The sequence below is a fragment of the Cibotium barometz genome, chromosome 16, assembly GCF_041138505.1.
Source record: "Cibotium barometz isolate CiBa-2024 chromosome 16, ASM4113850v1, whole genome shotgun sequence".
In the NCBI taxonomy this organism is placed as follows: Eukaryota; Viridiplantae; Streptophyta; class Polypodiopsida; order Cyatheales; family Cibotiaceae; genus Cibotium; species Cibotium barometz.
In genome coordinates this window covers 11,999,704-12,017,104 of record NC_141061.1, presented here as the reverse complement: position 1 = coordinate 12,017,104, position 17,401 = coordinate 11,999,704, and the positions used below count along the sequence as shown (strand labels likewise).

Sequence of the window (17,401 nt, the reverse complement as noted above, 5' to 3'; positions counted from 1 at the left end):
GCTTGAACAAGAGCCTGATGCTATGAGGGCTGAAATGGAACATATGAGAAAACTTTTGCAGGCTCAAGAGCAAGAGTTAAAGTTCTTGCATGAAGATCCACATCTGCAAAGTGCTATTGAAGCCAGGAAGGCTGATGCTATGGTTGATGTAACTTTTGAATCAATGGCTCGTGAAGTGGGCAAGAAACCAAGGGAGTTGGCACTTGCCTATCTCCTTCGCAAAGGTGATATCAAAGAGGGGGATGACGGAGAGCTGAAATTCAGAAATCCACCTCGTTTGAAGCATGGAGATCCCGCATCCCAGAGGCTGAAATCTTTTATGCAAAAGGAAGAGGTGACTGTCACCTCTCGACATGCATCTTCTCCCCAAGGCACAAAGCCTGATAGATATATGTATGCCAGTGCTCATGGAGGGCATGAAAGTCACATGCATGCAAGATATGTATCTCATGGTGACAGGTCTACTTCCAGAAAAATTTTGCCTTCTGAGTTGTCTCATGGAGAGACAATGCCATATGCAGGTAAGTCACATGCATCTGAGTTTCGAGTTTGTGGAGCACATGCCACCGTGCCCCATGAAGCTTCTATGACGGCCCATGGAGCCCATGCAGATAGGGCTACCCCATTGGATAAGGGGAAAAGAAAAAGAGAAGACCATGAGCCTCATGCCAGGAAGCTCAAGGAATTCAAAGCAGGTGATAAGTCTGTCAAATTTGATGTCTTTCATGGTGAACATGATGCTTCTAAGGTGTTAGCATTTGTGGCACAGTTCGACATTGCTTTTAGCGATGAGGATTTCACAGAAAAGTCAAAGGTGCGCCATGCTAGCATGTTTTTGAAAGGGACTGCTGCTCATTGGTGGATCACTGAAAAGATCACCAAGGATCCCATCTCCACTTGGAAGGAATTCAAGGATAGATTTTATGCTCAGTTCTTGCCACCCAATGCAGAGCAAACTCTCACTCAAAAGTGGGACAGGCTGGAACAAAGAGACAATGAAAGTGTGCAACAGTATGTTAACAAATTTTGGAAAGTGTTGCTGGAAGTGACTCCCTTTATGCAAATCACTGAGGATGAAAGAAAGAGGAAGTTTCGTTCTGGATTGCAACCTGCATATAGATCGGGTATTGAATTGCACCCGAAACATACGTTGCAACAACTCACAGCTTCTACTCTTGCTACGGAGCAATTGGTACTCAAGATCAAGCGGTGGACAGCCACCTAAAAAGAACTTCCGGGAGCCCTACAAGGGTGGTAAAGCTGAAAATAACACATCTAAAGAACAGGGCCCAAGGAAGAACAAATTCGGCTTAACCCCAGAGCAAAGAGAGCAATATGCTAAGGATGGAAAATGCTTTTCTTGCGGTAGCAAAGACCACATGTTTCGGCAATGCCCAGATCGCAAATCAAAGCACGAGGACAAGCACACCAAAGCTAATGTACATGCAGTTCCTGATGTGCAAGGTAATGCAGGTCATGATGCAAAAGAGCGTATGGTTTGCAAGGCTTGGGGGCAAATCAAGGATCAGCCCGCACTCTTCATGTTTGATGACTGTGCAATTGACAATTTCATCTCTATGCAAATGGCAGCTGCATTGGGTATTGAGGTTGAAAACATGGGACCTCAGATTGAAGCCGAAGCTGCATTTATTGGTAAAGAGGTGCAGGTTACCCCTTTGATAGGGAAGTTGCGCATCCATATCCAGGGCTACCTTGATAATGAGCATTTCCTAGTTGCTCCACTGAATGGATGTGATGTATTGTTGGGCAAGCCGTGGCATCATAGGCTTGAGCCCCGCAAAGATTACAAGTCTAATATGATTTCTTTTATGCATAAAGGCCACATGCATTTTATTGATGCTGGCAAAGAAGGGGATTCCATCCCAGTTGTATCACACATCCAAATTAATAAAGCAATGAAAAAGAGTCTTTCAGCGTACTTGGTTTTTGTGCGTGATAGTCTTGTGCCAAATCATCAAAATGTGGATGCTATGTCTAATGATAGGCTGAATTTTCTTAATGCATTCAACGACTGTTTTGCTGACTCATTGCCAGGTGAATTACCTCCCCAAAGGCCCGAAGATCACCGTATAGATCTTGTGCCAGGTAGTTCTCCACCTAACAAACCCGCATACCGAGTGAGTGCTGCACAACAAGAAGAAATCATGAAGCAGGTAAACGAGCTTTTAGAGAAAGGTTTGGTTCAGCCCAGTTCCTCACCTTACTGCTCTCCTGTGCTTCTTGTTCAAAAGAAGGACGGATCATTCCGTATGTGTGTAGACTATAGAGCTTTAAACAAGCTTACCATCAAGAACAGATTTCCTATTCCACGTATTGATGATATCTTGGATAAGCTTGATGGCTCAGCTTGCTTTAGCAGACTTGACTTGAAGAGTGGTTATCACCAGATACGCGTGGTGCCACAAGATGTCCATAAGACTGCATTCAGGACAGCCTTCGGATTATATGAATTCTTGGTAATGCCTTTTGGTCTCACCAATGCTCCTGCTACTTTATATCGTATGATGGATAGGATATTCCGACCCCATCGCAAGTTTACAGGAGTCTTCTTTGATGATATCTTGGTTTTCTCCAAGAATGAGCAGGAGCACAGAACTCATTTGGTCACAGTGTTCGAAGAGTTACGGAAGCATAAACTTTTCGTCAATGCCAAGAAAAGTGAGTTTTTCCTTTCAGAGATTCATTATCTCGGACATATTGTATCCAAGGATGGAGTTACAATGGATCCTGCAAAGATAGAGACCATTCGGAATTGGCCCGAATTGCAAAACGTACATCAAGTACGTAGTTTTCTGGATTATGTTCGTATTACAGGCGTTTCATAAGGCATTTTGCTATGATTGCCACTCCTCTACATGATCTCACGAAGAAGAAAATTGCTTTCAAATGGACTTCAAAGGAACAGGATGCTTTCTTGCAGCTCAAGCATGCGATCATATGTGGTCCAGTATTGATTGTTCCTGACTTGCACAAGTCATTCGTGGTTGAATGTGATGCTTGTGGTGATTGCATAGGAGCTGTCCTAAATCAAGAAGGGCATGCAGTTGCATACGAGAGCCGTCGTTTGCATGATGCTGAGCTTCATATGGATATCTATGAGAAAGAGCTCTTGGCTGTAATTCACGCCTTAAAGATTTGGAAACACTACCTTCTTGGGGCTGAATTTGTAGTCAAGACAGATCATCAAAGCTTGAGATACTTTCTATCTCAAACCAAGCTTTCAGAGAAGCAGATGAGAATGGCCAATTTTCTTTCCATGTTTCATTTTCAGATTGTGCATACTCCAGGAAAGAAAAATGTGGTGGCCGATGCACTATCTAGGAGGCCTTATGTTGCTGCAGTCTCAGTGGCCTCTCATGGAGATCTATCTGCTATGAGAGATTTGTATCATTTGGATGCTGATTTTTGCCATATATGGACTGATTTGATGGCTGGTCATTCACATGCCTCTTATGTTATCAACGAGGGTTATCTCATGAAGGATAATTGCCTATGTGTGGTGAAGGATTTGCGTCCAAAGGTTATGGACGAATGTCACGCTCCACCTTATGCTGGTCATAGAGGAATTATGCCTACTACTCGCATGATTCAGAGGTACTTCTTTTGGCCAAGCATGCGTAAAGACATTGAGGCTTATGTGCGTGCATGTATTACTTGCCAAAAGGTGAAATTTGACAGACAAAAGCCTCCAGGTTTGCTTCAGCCATTGCCTATTCCCTCGCAACCTTGGGAAAGTATCACGATGGATTTTATTATGGATTTGCCTAGATCCCAGCATGGGAATGATGCTATTTGGACTATTGTAGACAGGTTTAGCAAGCAAGCTCATTTCTTGCCCGTCAAGAAAACCATCAAAGCTGATCATATGGTAAAGCTTTTTCTTGCTAATATTTTCAAGCATCATGGTATGCCTAAATCCATTGTTGGGGATAGAGATCCCAGGACTACAAGCCTATTTTGGAGGGCTTTGTTTGATAATATGGGTACTAAACTTGAGTTTTCATCAGCTTATCATCCCCAAACGGATGGCCAAAGTGAAGCTGCAAATTCAGCCGTGTTGGATTTATTGAAGTGTTATGTGGCAGATCAAAAGAGTGCATGGGAGAAGTATCTTCCACTTGTTGAGTTTGCCTACAACAATACAATCCATGCTTCCACAGGAAAGGTTCCGTTTGAGATTATTTATGGCAGAGTGGTATTGCCACCCAGATGAGATTTTTGCAGCTGATGAATATGTTCGTGACTTAGATGTTGCCTTTGGTCAGGTGCGGACAGCCATTGCAAGATCTCAGGATAAGCATAAAATGGCTGCTGACAAGCATAGAAGGGACATGGAAGTCAAAGAAGGTGATTGGGTATTGCTGAAATTTGAGAAGGCTAGGCTTCGGAAGAGGCCAGGACGAGAAGGATCACATCCTAAGCTTTCTCCTCGCTATTATGGACCCTTCAAGGTGATTCACAAAATCAATGAAGTGTCCTACAGGCTTGCTTTACCTAGTCATTGGAAGATTCACAATGCTTTTCATGTGAGTCTATTTCGGAAATATGTGGGGCCAGATCCTGATGAGCCTGTCACAGAAGATCCGCCAGAGATTGAAGAGCTTGAGGAGATCCTCCAGCCAGAATAGATTGTTTTTCACAAGGAGAGAAAGCTACCTGCAGGAAAGCTTTCCAGGAGATACCTTGTGAAGTTTAAGAATTATTTGCCTATTGATGCCAAGTGGGTAAATGAGGATTATTTTGCAAATTATCCACAATTGTTGCAGGCATATCTTGAGGCTTTTCAGTTGAGGTCAACTCTTTAGAAGCCCGGGGGGATGTCACCAATTGGCCGACCATTTGGTCCATCTCCAGTTTTTGCGTCTCGTTCACTTGAGGCCAGGCCGGTGTCTCGTGTGAAGAGGCCAGTATTTTGCTGACATGGACGGGAGCCAGACTGGTGCCACCCGTGTGTTAGCAGGATGGTGTCGTATGGACGGGAGCCAGACCAGTGCCACCCGTGTATGACCTGGACTGTGTTCGACCCATGGGATTGTCACGCCATGGAAGAGCCCGTATTCGTGCCGTGTTTTGCCTATGGGACTGTCACACCATAGGGAGACTCGTGCCTGGAACTGTGTCTTACCTATGGGACTGTCACTCCATAGGAAGACCAGGTTTTTATGTTTTTATTGTCGTGCCAGTTTTGTGCCGACAGATATTTTGTACTTGTTCCATGAACGGGAGATATGTCCATGTTACTATTTGCACATGCACACATGATTTGCATGTTTGAAACTGTCTTCGCATGACATGTATTTGTGTGTTTGCCTGCTTGACGTGTTACTTACTGAGCGGGGACGCCTGCCAGTGAGTCGTGAAGTCTGCTCTGTATTCTGACGAGTTTTGGTGCATGTGAACAAGTGGTAAGTATGTCGCACTTGTTGTTTTAATGTTTTATATTCTAACCCTTTAATTTATAAGGTTAGGTGTTCACATTTATTTAAAAGTGGGCACCCACTTAGGGGCCAAGGTGGGGAGCCCCACTTTTAAGTGAGTGTGGGGGTGGGCATGGTCACCTACCCCCACTAGTTCCCCCACATGCATGCGTGGGTATCACCAAAGTAAAACTCCACATTAATTTATTAAAAAGGACTCCCTCCATCAAGCGTAAAAACATCATCGCTTCTATCTGGCGTTGATTCATCAACCGGCGACCATCTCTCCCTCTGGCGCATGTTCTTCCTGAAGGCGACTGCTGCAGTACCCTCTGCTGCTGGCTGCGCCGCCTGCCTCTACAGGTGGCTGAGTGTTGTTGCAGGCGGCTGTTTACTCCACGCTGCTCTCTCTCCCAGGCGGCTGGCTGTACTGTACTACAGGCGGCTGCTCACCTCACATACAGGCGACTACACCTTGACTGCTGGCGGCTGCTTCTCCTCCCAGCCAGGCGCCCATCACATGCTCTGCCTACACAGAGTCGGCTGCCACCATCTGAAGACCACGCCTCAACTCTACTGCTCCCCCAGGCAGCTGTGCACTGCAGCCAGGCGTTACTAAACTGCACACCAAGGCTACTACTGAATTGCTCCCCCAGGCGGCGGCTGTGTGTCCATCACTCACAGGCTGCGTGTGCATCACCAACAAGTGGCCTCTTGCTTCTAGAACATTGTCCACCACCAGTAAGTTGTGCTCCTTCTCTCACAGCAGGCGGTGGTGGTCTTTTGCGGTGATTCTTGTCTTGGTGGTTCACCACAAGGCAACTGTTTCTTCAACAAGGGTGGCTTCATCTTCTACACAAACACCACAAGTATTGGTTTTCTATCAACCATCTACAAGTAAGTGAATTTCAGATTCCAGTAAAGTATTTTATGTTTAAATCTGTTAAAGGATTCATCCCTCTACGGCCACACCCGTTCGGTGCCGGGTTGTCCAAGCTATATTGGCGAACCTCGGTCCAAAGGTGCTGAGATCGGGAGAGCCAGGCGTTAGTATGAGAGCGCCTGTCTGTGCGTGGTCTCGGAACACCAGTGAGGCGCTCTCCGCGGAGTCCAGTGAAAGCACAGGACCGTAGAGATTGGACCACACTAGTGGTCGTTCTGCTTCGAGTTTTCTACATCGAAATTCGAGACTATTTGTTTGGTACTGTTTTCATATGTACATGGACATTATCTGGTTCTTGGAACCCATGGAGCATTGTATTCATTAAATACTCCCAATAAATATATCATATATTGAGGGGGGGGTCGGCCCGTTCCGGCCCCAGTGCTGGTGTCCATCTTTCCATTTCATTTCATTTAAATTTCAAGTTGTTTTAAGTTGTCCATTTCAAATTTGTGGTTTTAAAGTTGTGCTATTAAGCGTGTGGGTGTCCAACGGAGTCTTTCCCACTTGACGGGATCGGTTTCATACAACGCCTTACTCAAAGACGCGGTACTCATAGGACCACATAAGTCAGCATGAATGAGAGCAAGTGATGTCGAAGATCTATGTGTCGCCTCCTTCGGAAATGCGGCTCGGTGTTGCTTCCCTTGTAAACAAGAGGAACAAGCAGTAGACGAAGCCTTGATGGTCGGTAATCCCTCAACCAACCCATCCTTCGAAGCTCGCTGTCTGCAGAAGCTAATAGCTCAAATGGCCAAACCGAGCATGCCAAAGAGCAGAAGAAGCACCAGAAGAAAGCAGAGCGGTCAACTTGTAGAGACCACTATCTTGGACTCCCTGAGCCAAGATGCTACCAGTCACCTTATCACGAATGGTAATCTCATAACGAGAAACGATCACCTCCACACCCTGAGCTGTAAGAGCACTCACTGACAAAAGGTTAAAAGCTAAATCTGGAATATACAGAACGTCAGAGAAGTACCTCTTGTCCTCGTCAAAACGGAAGATGGGGATAGTGCCATGACCATGCAGTGGCACAGAAGAAGAATCACCAAGAGTGATCTCGCCTGATCTGGCAGTGAAGTCCTCGAACCAATCTCGATGGGGTGTCATATGAGCAGTAGCACCGCTATCAACAATCCAAGACCGTGACTAAGAAGTCACAAGAGCAAGTATACCCCGAGTACCTGCTAAGAGAAGAATGCCATCATCCTTCTTGGGTTGAGACACCACCATTGAGGAAGAGTTCTTTGCTGCTTCATCACACTTCTTCTTGTGACATTGGGGTGACTTGTGACCCTTCTTGCCACAATAATGACATTCAATGTCCTTATTCTTTGAAGATTTGTTGTCTTTATCCTTGTCGGAATCCTTGGAGTTCTTGTCAGAATCCCCTTTTCCTTTCTTTTGTTGATTCTTCCCTTTATCTCATGCTACCAAAGCTCCATCAGGGCCACCAGAGGAGCCAGTCCGCTCCTCAAAGCGAGACTCAATCTGCATAACGGAGGGGAGAACTTCCTCCCAAGTAATTGGAACAGGACGAGGAGAAGAAACAAGAGACTGAAAGTATGCATCAAACCTCTCTGGAAGTTTGGAGAGCAGCCGAATAGCCATGTCCTCTATGGAGATGTCCTTGCCACAAACAGCAAGCTCGTCCTCCCGGAGATCTTTCATCTTCGAGATGAAAGCAGATAAAGATGGAAAGGCAGAAACTGATAAGTTCATAAGTTGCTTTTCCAACGCCAAAATCCGACCCGGACTTAATCTCATAGAGATTTGCAAAAGTTCCAAACTTCATGTGCAGCATCTGTTGTACGCACATGAGAGAGAACAGAATCCTAACAGTTCAACATCAGAAAGGAGAAAATGCATCGGTCATTCGACTGCCAAATATCAATCTGTGACTGAGTGGCACCACCGGACGCAAGGGTGGGAGGGATGGCATTGGCCGGTGTAACAAGCCAATCCCAAAGATCCACGCCACAGTGCAGCCATCACAAAAGCTTGGGCTCAATCTCAAAAAATGCACAAACTCTGAAGAAGAAGTGTCCTCCACAGGTACCAAGGGTGCCACCAAAGCCTGAAACACCACAGACCCCCTCTGCAAAGGGGAAAGCCCACTGGAGGTAAAACGCAGCACACAGAAGGCTGCTGTCCTGAAAAAACAGGCCAATCTCCACGTGAAAAAGAAAACGCCAGTCAACAAGTACTTGATGGCTGTGTTGATGAAGCCAATCTGTAGGCGAAAAGACTAGTAGGTGCTGTCCAGAAAACGCAGCAACAAAGGGCTGCAAATCTGAGAGAAAACGCAAAGGAGAGGGTCCTGAAAACAGTGCTGAATCTGGGGCAGCAAAGAGGTTGCTAATCCGGGAGCGATGATACCATGAAAGAGTACACAAAGCAGAAGCAGAGTGGCACTAGAATGTGCTGAACGGAGAGTGCAAGAGAGAGAGAGATATGGAGAAAACTATGCTGAATATACTGAAGCAAAACAGTCCCAAGCAAGAGACACTACAAGTCTCATAAGTGAGAGAGCAAAATATGTACAAGACTAAATAAACAATGAGAGGCCAGCACCCACTATTTATAGTAGGGGTAAGCTGGCCGATTGGAGCTGCAAAACAGGCCGACTGGAGCTACTAGACAGGCCGACTGGAAAATGCCAGAAAAGCTGGGAAAAATCTTAGAAAAATACTAGAAAAAGGGGTGGCCAGCCCACAAGCAAGGGCCATGCAAAAGGGACCAAATGGGCACCATAAAAGAGTAGAATCTGGGGATGAATGTGCAGTGTACACTAATAACCAATAATTATACCCGATCGTCTTCACACAAAAGTGTGAAAGAACCAATGCTCTAATACCAATGTAGCTCGGAAGTGGGGAGTGTGGGCGTGCATCATTCAACCATGTACACGATGAAACATTCAAGCAATTCACCACAACCATAAAAACATATCCACATAGCTGAAATAAATGTTGCGTATAAGACACCACCACCATGCTGAGACCAGGATGCCCCCCCCCCCCCCCCCCCCCCCCCCCCCCCCCCACCCTCCCCAAGTATTTTATTTCCCAACAAGAAAATATCATGTACAAGTTTTGAGGGCCTTACTCTCCCCACAGGAGATGCCGGATTATCCGTATACAAATGCCATAACACAACCAACATCAGGCAACCATAAAGTTCAGTCGGTACACATGCTGTAGAAATGTCGCGCCAACAATATAATCCATATACCTCTATGTGGGTACTAATTCTTCCCCAAAAACCACAGGTCTTCATGCAATAGAGTTAGTACAACAAGTTCAGCTCTCCATTCAGCCGGTACAGCAAGTATAAGGGTTGGTACAGCAAATACAGTGGCCGGTACAACAGGTGTACAACGATTGGTACAGCAAGTACAATGGCTGGTACACCAAGTACAAGGCTGGTACAACAAGTACGAGACCTGAAGATCATAATAAAATGATTAAATACCCTTGCCTTCAATATTTCTTCATGATGGAAGCCTCCAAAACAGTCCCCAACAGCCGGTATACTTCATGGATAGCCTTCAAGAGAGAGAGAGAGAGCAGCCATCGTTAGGGCAACCTATAACGGTGGTAGAGGCTAGTGTGCAGAAGGAGAGCCACCTCCTCTTGAAGAGAAAGGGCTCCAATTTATAGATTTGGGCCTCCCATGAGCTAAAATGGAAAAAGAAGGCCATGATGACAAGTGGAGAGCCACACAATAGCTGAAGTGACAAGTGTGAGGCAACTTGTCTCATTTTGATCCACTTTCTGACTAGTGTGAGGCCACTTGTCTCACTTTGAACCACTTTCTTGCCTCATGTTCCAATTGAAGAGATGGGTCCTTCCATAAATTCTCTCTCTAAAAATATCCCAATTGCTAGCCCATTTGTCATAGGTACTTCGGAAACTCTTGGATTTGCTCAATTCTAGACATACATAATGACGCAAACAGAATTTCCATACCAATTGCTAGCCCATTTGTTATAGGTACTTTGGAAATTCTTGGTATTTGCTCAATTCCAGACGTAATGACGCAAACAGAATTTCCATCGAAGTCGGGCCAAAAATAGCAACTCTCCTAAATTTTAGGAGTGTGATCCTTTGTACTCTAGGATAATCCCCCATTCCAAAAGCTTGTACTTTCCAAATATTTATATGTCCTGGAGTCCACGAGATCCCTTTCATATTGGGAAATGTCCAGGCTGGTGCCATCTTGCCTAGCTTCTTAAAAGTTATCCGCAACCTTAAGTTTCAAGCCTTATAATCATGTCCCATCAAGTAGGCGAGATGAGATCCAAGATAACTGAAAGAATCCATGCCCCAAATAAATAGGCGAGACAAAACAGACCCATAAGTCCACATATCATAAGCATGTCTCTCTGTCCATAATCCAAGTCGAATCCAACTCCAAGGCACAGTTACTCGTTCTCCAATCCCCAGTGTCACGTCAAACGCATGCTACTCTCCGTTGGCTTCCATGCTTACAAATGCCAAGACCAGGCCGAGAAATAAAAGACCGATTGACCGTGCACGTTGATGTAGAACGTCCACTGGATCTAAGCGCAGACATCAAGTCCCCAACATACCAAATTCCAGTTTACTGACAATTGGCGTAGACATAGTCCTCTGCCAACAAGGTGTCAATCCACATGACCCTTGGCATAGGCATAAGCCCCTTGCTAACCAAGCATCGTGTCCACTCTACCACTTGCACTCCATATTGGTACTCAAGGAATAAGATTAAACAATCACTCGCAAGCATTGATGGCTTGGTGTTCCATAAGCATTTCTGCTACTCATAGTTTATAGGCATTTCGGCCACCAATAGTTTTACAGGCTTTCGGCCACCAATAGAAATACTAGAACCATGAGTTCCATAAGTCCAATGCATGCCAAATAAAGGAAGCCAGAAACATAATCCATCCCAATGCAGGGGCTCACATCCATGCCCCAAATAAATGAGCAAGACTAAATAAGTCTCCATAATACCAATATCAAAATCATGTCCCAAATAAACAAGCGAGACAAAACAATCCCATAGGTCCAGATATCATAATCATGTCTCTCTGTTCATACTCGAAGTCGAATCCAACTCCAAGGAGCAGTTACTCATTCCCCAATTCCCAGTGTCATATTGAGAAATATCCAAGTTGGTGACATCCTACCCAGCTGCTTAAAAACTGTCCGCAACTTTAAGTTTCAAGCCATATAATCATGTCCCATCAAGTAGGCGAGACGAGAACCAAAAATAACTGAAAGAATCCATGCTCCAAATAAACAAGCAAGACTAAATAAGTCTCCATAATACCAATATCAAAATCATGTCCCAAATAAACAGGCGAGACAAAACAATTCCATAAGTCTAAATATCATAATCATGTCTCTCTGTCCATACTTGAAGTCAAATCCAACTCCAAGGAGCAGTTACTCGTTCCCCAATTCCCACTGTCACGTCATACGCATGCTACTCTCCACTAGCTTCCATGCTTACACATGTAAAGACCGGGCCTAGAAATAGAAGACCGATTGACTGCACGCGGATGTAGAACGTCCACCAGATCTGAGAGCAGCCGTCAAGTTCCAAGCATAACAGATTCCAGTTTACTGACACTTGGCGTAGACATAGTCCTCTACTAACAAGGTGTCAGTCCACATGACTCTTGGCGTAGACATAAGTCCCCTCCTAACCAGGCATCATGTACACTCTACCACTTGCACTCCGTGTTGGTACTCTGACCACACACCTTGGATGAGAGGTGGGCTCAAGTAATAAGATAAAACAATCACTCGCACTCCTTGATAGCCTAGTGTTCCATAAGCATTTATGCTACCCATAGTTTATAGGCATTTTGGCCACCAATAGTTTTACAGGCATTTCAACTGCCAATAGAAATCCTCGATCCATGAGATAACCATGAGTTCCATAAGTCCAATGCATCCCAAATAAAGGGAGCCAAAAACATAATACATCCCAATAAAGGGACCCATAAACAATGTTTCCCTGAGACCATCTCAAGGCAAACAACAACACACCATTCTTCTTATACAGGCATACAAGGGTTAGTGAACATCAAAAGTGTTTCGTAATAAGTAGCAAAAGCACCAACTTTGCAAACTCAAAGTATACTTAGCTTTCCTTTTCCAGGTTCGATCGTGTGACGTGAGGGTCATAAACCCACCATGTCAACCAAATGATATTTCTCCCTATCGGTTGCCTTTGAGCTTCGTGCATGGTTGCTACCGCAAGTGAATAGGCCAGGTGTCTTTAACTATAGTGTACACTAATAGCCAGTGTTTATACCCCAACAGGATCATCTTCACACAAAGAGTGTGAAAGAGCCAATGCTCTGATACCAATGTAACTCGGAAGTGCGGAGTGTGGACATGTATCACTCAACCATGTACAACACAATGAAACATTCAAGCAATTCACCACAACCATAAAAACATATCCACATAGCCGAAGTAAATGTTGCACATAAGACACCATGCTGAGGCCGGAATGGGCCGACCCCCCCCCCCTCCTTGGAGTTTTTTATTTCCCAAGGAGAAAATATCATGTACAAGCTTTGAGGGCCTTACTCTCCCCACGAGAGATGCCAGATTATCCATATACAAATGCCATAACAAAGCCACCACGAGGCAGCCATAAAGTTCAGTCGGAACACATGCTGTAGAAATGTCGAGTCAACAATATAATCCATATATCTCTGTGTGGATACTGATTCTTCCCCAAAAACTACAGGTCTTCATGCAATAGAGTCGGTACAAAAGGTTCAGCTCTCCATTCAACCGGTACAAGTACAAATGCTGGTACAAGAAGTACAATGGTTGGTATAAGTACAAGGGTTGGTACATCAAGTACATACACTAAGTACAAGGGCTGGTACAAAAAAGTATGGTGACTGGAAATCATAATAAAATGATCAAATACCCTTGCCTTCAGTATTTCTTCGTGATGGAAGCCTCCAAAATAGTCTCCAACAGCTTCATGGCAGCTTTCAAGAGAGAGAGAAAGAGAGCAACCATCATTAGGGCAGCCTGTGACGGTGGTAGAGGCTAGTGCATAGCAAGAGAGCCTCCTCCTAATGAAGAGAGAGGGTTCCAATTTATAGATTTGGGCGTCCCATGAGCCAAAATGGAAAGAGAAGGCTATGATGACAATTGGAGAGCCACACAATAGCTGAAGTAACAAGTGTGAGGCCACTTGTCTCACTTTGATCCACTTTCTTGCGTCCCAATCTAAGAGACAGGTCCTTTCATAAATTTTCTCTCTCAAAATATCCCAACTGGTTGCCCATTTGTCATAGGTACTTTGACAACTCTTGGTATTTGCTCAATTCCAGGAGTAATGACGCGAACAAAATTTCCATCGAAGTCGGGCCAAAAATGGCAACTCTCCTAAATTTTAGGAGTGTGATCCTTTGTATTCTAGGATATTCTCCCATTCCCAAAGCTTGTACTTTTCAAATATTTAGACATCCTAGAGTCCACCAGACCCCTTTCATATGTCCAGGCTAGTGACAAGAGCAGACACTTCCAAGCTTGGAGGTGATCCAGACAGATGGAGAACAACCCATCCCATAGTCCATTCCAGTTTTCGAGGACAAAGAGGAGTCAATAAGTAAACTTCAGAATTTTCTCTCCAAATCCATTGAGGAGGATGAGATGAGCGACTTTGTAGTGGTGTCCACCATCCTAGCTGAGCAGCCAGAGCAAGAGGGGGTAGTTCCCATGCCGGTAGGTCTCGAGTAGGCAGTGGCAAAGACATCATTGGAGACAATAAGTCTAGTAGCCATGTTATTGGAGTTCGGATTGGTGTGTGGGGTAGAGTAAGTTCGCCAGACGATTCATACTAGGTTGGAGCAGTAGTGCATCATTTGCACCCGTGCTCCAAGTTAAGCAAGAGGGGAAGTCACGTGCACACTCGCCCGAGTGTGACATGGACATGCTTCTACCCATTGGCCAACTCACAAGTCGAGTTTGTGGCCAGATTCATATGTTGTCCAATCACCATACTTGGCACTATATGATGATATTATGAAGTTTTCCAGGTTGGGGGACATCCTCCTCCTATCTTCGATGGATGGACTGGGAGCAATCAAGTCAAACCGTTTGACTTTGACAGGGGATTCCATCATCTTGCATGACTTGGATCTTAGGGTCCAAGGACATGGACATTCAGAGAATATCACAGGACTCCGATAATACTACCTTCTATGGTAGGTCTTTCTTGAAGATGGGCGCCGCACATGGGCTCATCGTATATAACAGCATGTACAATTGGTCCACCTCATGAGGTCTTCCCCATAAAGGGAGCTCTAGTACAATTGACTACTTGATGGGCTCCCCAACCTTAACCCAACACATCCTCGACCGCCCCCCCCCAACAAAAAAAAGAAAACCATGAAGGCAGTCACACTTACTTGTCTTTCGCTCTCATGCATCTTTCCCAAACAAACCCATTTTGGCATTTCCACCTACACAGATCCACTTTCACCATGACCTAGATAATGTTTATCAAGGTCATCTCAAGCCCCAACTCTCCACTCTTGGTCTTTCTGCTCCACTATCCACCTTCATGACCTAGCTCAACGCCTTTTTGCTTGATACAGTTTGCATGTGTTTTCCCTCCACAAACCACTCTTCCTCCAAGCCTCTCTATGGTTCTCTGCCTCAACATAGTCGGTATATGATGACGAGTGCAAGACCACACGCCTACACATATTATGTGAGAAAGCAACGGGACAAATCACTAAGCACCAAGCGTAAAGGATGTCCCAATGCCCCCCATAAAGCAAGAATGGCTAGATATAACACTGAGGCTCCATTGCCCTCATCTCTAGCAAATCAATATATTGCTGCTTAGTGGACTTCCGCAAGGCCTTTTATATTGTACCCCGAGCACGTCTTCTTAGATGCCTTGAGAAGTTGGCCCTTCCAGTGGAGATGATAGGGGGAGTCATGGCATTGTATGAGCCGGTGAGACAAGGAGAGTCCGAGCCCCAAGAGGCATGTCAAATGTGATCACTAGCACCATAGGGGTGAAGAAGGGATGCCCTCTCTCTTCGACACTCTTTGGCCTTTACATAGATGAGATCTCTAACTTTATTTACAGACTTGATGGGCCGGGCTCCACACTATGTGATGTGTAGGTATCCATTCTGCATTATGCTGACGACATAGCATTGATCTCAAATTCAGCAGAGGGCCTACAGAAACACTTGATGACATTGCAGGCCTTTTGTGAGCCCTCATGCCCTGTGTGCTACATGCGTCTTAATTCGGAAGCGTTCTTTGATGGAAAAAGAAGTGGGACCTCAGAGTTAATCTTATGATCTTCAACAACATTGGGTCCCATTACCCTCTCAAGGCCCCCCACCGTTTCCTCTTTTATTTTAAGGGTAAATGAATGTACAATATGACCACAAGCAAATACACCTGCGTTTGGATTGTATGGGGCTGAAATGGACTGTCTCCGGGTTGATTGGAGATGCTCACAATGGTGCGCTCTCTTCTGGCAGGCCTGCTTTGATGCATTTTGCTACTGGTTCTGGCCACATATGATGTTCCCTTGCTAGCTGCATTTTGTCTGTCCCTGCCCGTCCTGCTGGCACGTTTATGGGCTGAATGCTGGCCCTGCACAGCCGCCATGCTTTGATTGAAAACGATGATGTTTATGATTTCTCTGCTCCCCTTTATGCAAGCACTTGAGTGCTCATATGCCTCTTTATGCTTGGGCTGAACACTCTGCTCACAGGTTGCAAGATCATCCACGCTTATCGCTGGCTGTAAACGGTACACGAAGGCGGGTGCATGCAAGTGGTTTACCCTCCTTTGCTGGGTTTGGCACAGAAGCTTCCTCCAATGCTGCTGGAGAATCTTTCAGTGATTCGAGAGAAATAAAGAACAATCTATGGAAGACCCAAGTGACCCATCTCACATACAGCGCAGTAAACTACAGACAGATGGACTAGAAAAGGTAACGTGATTTGTGGGCATACCTGGCCGCCCAAGTCCCAGAAGATAAGCTTTGATTTGTACGCCTCAGCCCGGCCAATGTTGAGCCCAACGGTTGGGACGATGCGATCAGGGGGGAGCCCTTCAAGCTCTGAGTATAGCGTTTTGAGCTTCTCTAAAAGGGTCTGCACATGCGGAGCGAGACTATGTCGTCAGAAAACAAACACAAAACGCAGAAGCGAATTGGTTGAGATCTCACCAAAAGGATCTCCGTTTGTATGATTAATGAAAGTCACTTTTCTGAGAGAGAAAAAAAACCTTTTACCGTCTTGCCGGCCTTATCTATACCCAGAATTAGGGCATGAAACTCTGCTTTGCTGAAGAGGTACTTCCACAGGCCATACAGCAGAGAGAACATCCCTTCCCCTCTTAATGCGCGCGCGCGCACACGCACACAGATCTGAAATGCCTTAGCTCTCAACCGTTCTTTGAAATTATCATCAGAAGCTAGATGGTAGCTGCCAATTGAAGGTGTTCTACTAGTTCAGCACGATTCTCCAATCCGCCACCACTGCTTCTGAGAAATATGGACATATAATCGCGATGATCTAGTAGACATGCCCGTTGAATCCACCATGTATATGCAGTTTGAGATAAGGCTGAACCAGAACCAGAGAACCAGAACCAGTAGATCCTAAATTGTAGAAGTGTGCTTTCCATTATATATGTACATATAAGCTATGCATATAAGAAGGTCATGAGCTGGACCAACTGAGACATATGTTTTATTGTACAAGCACACACTCGAAGACTGCAAAACCCAAGTAGCAAAAGCAGATTGAAGATTGTAATATTAGTATGTAAAAAAAAGAAGGCCACATCTTTAGGAAGCACTTTCCGTAGTATGTCAAAAGAAGCACTTTCCGTGGAGATAGAGGCAACCATTTAGTATGGCTCGTTTGTATTGCTCGGTTCTATTCCAAATGGAGCGATACTCGTCAACTCTCTCAATCTCTCTTACTACCGTTGGTCGTATATGTCCTCGTGTT

General features: G+C 45.1%; 1 protein-coding gene across 2 annotated transcripts in view; it reads right to left on the bottom strand.

Annotated features, from left to right (window-relative positions):
• Positions 1 to 17,172, bottom strand: part of LOC147630368 (uncharacterized) — a 95,853-nt gene extending 78,681 nt beyond the window's left edge. Inside the window, exons 1-2 of one of the 2 annotated variants that reach the window (XM_086810238.1) lie at positions 16,678 to 17,172; positions 16,397 to 16,537 (exon numbers count right to left, since the gene is read on the bottom strand). In XM_086810238.1, coding sequence (XP_086666364.1) covers positions 16,397 to 16,537; positions 16,678 to 16,770 — 234 coding nt within the window. In that variant the 5' untranslated portion in view covers positions 16,771 to 17,172. The remainder of the gene's footprint in view (positions 1 to 16,396; positions 16,538 to 16,677) is intronic. The other variant, XM_086810237.1, reaches the window with a different exon arrangement.
• Positions 17,173 to 17,401: the final 229 nt, after the last annotated feature.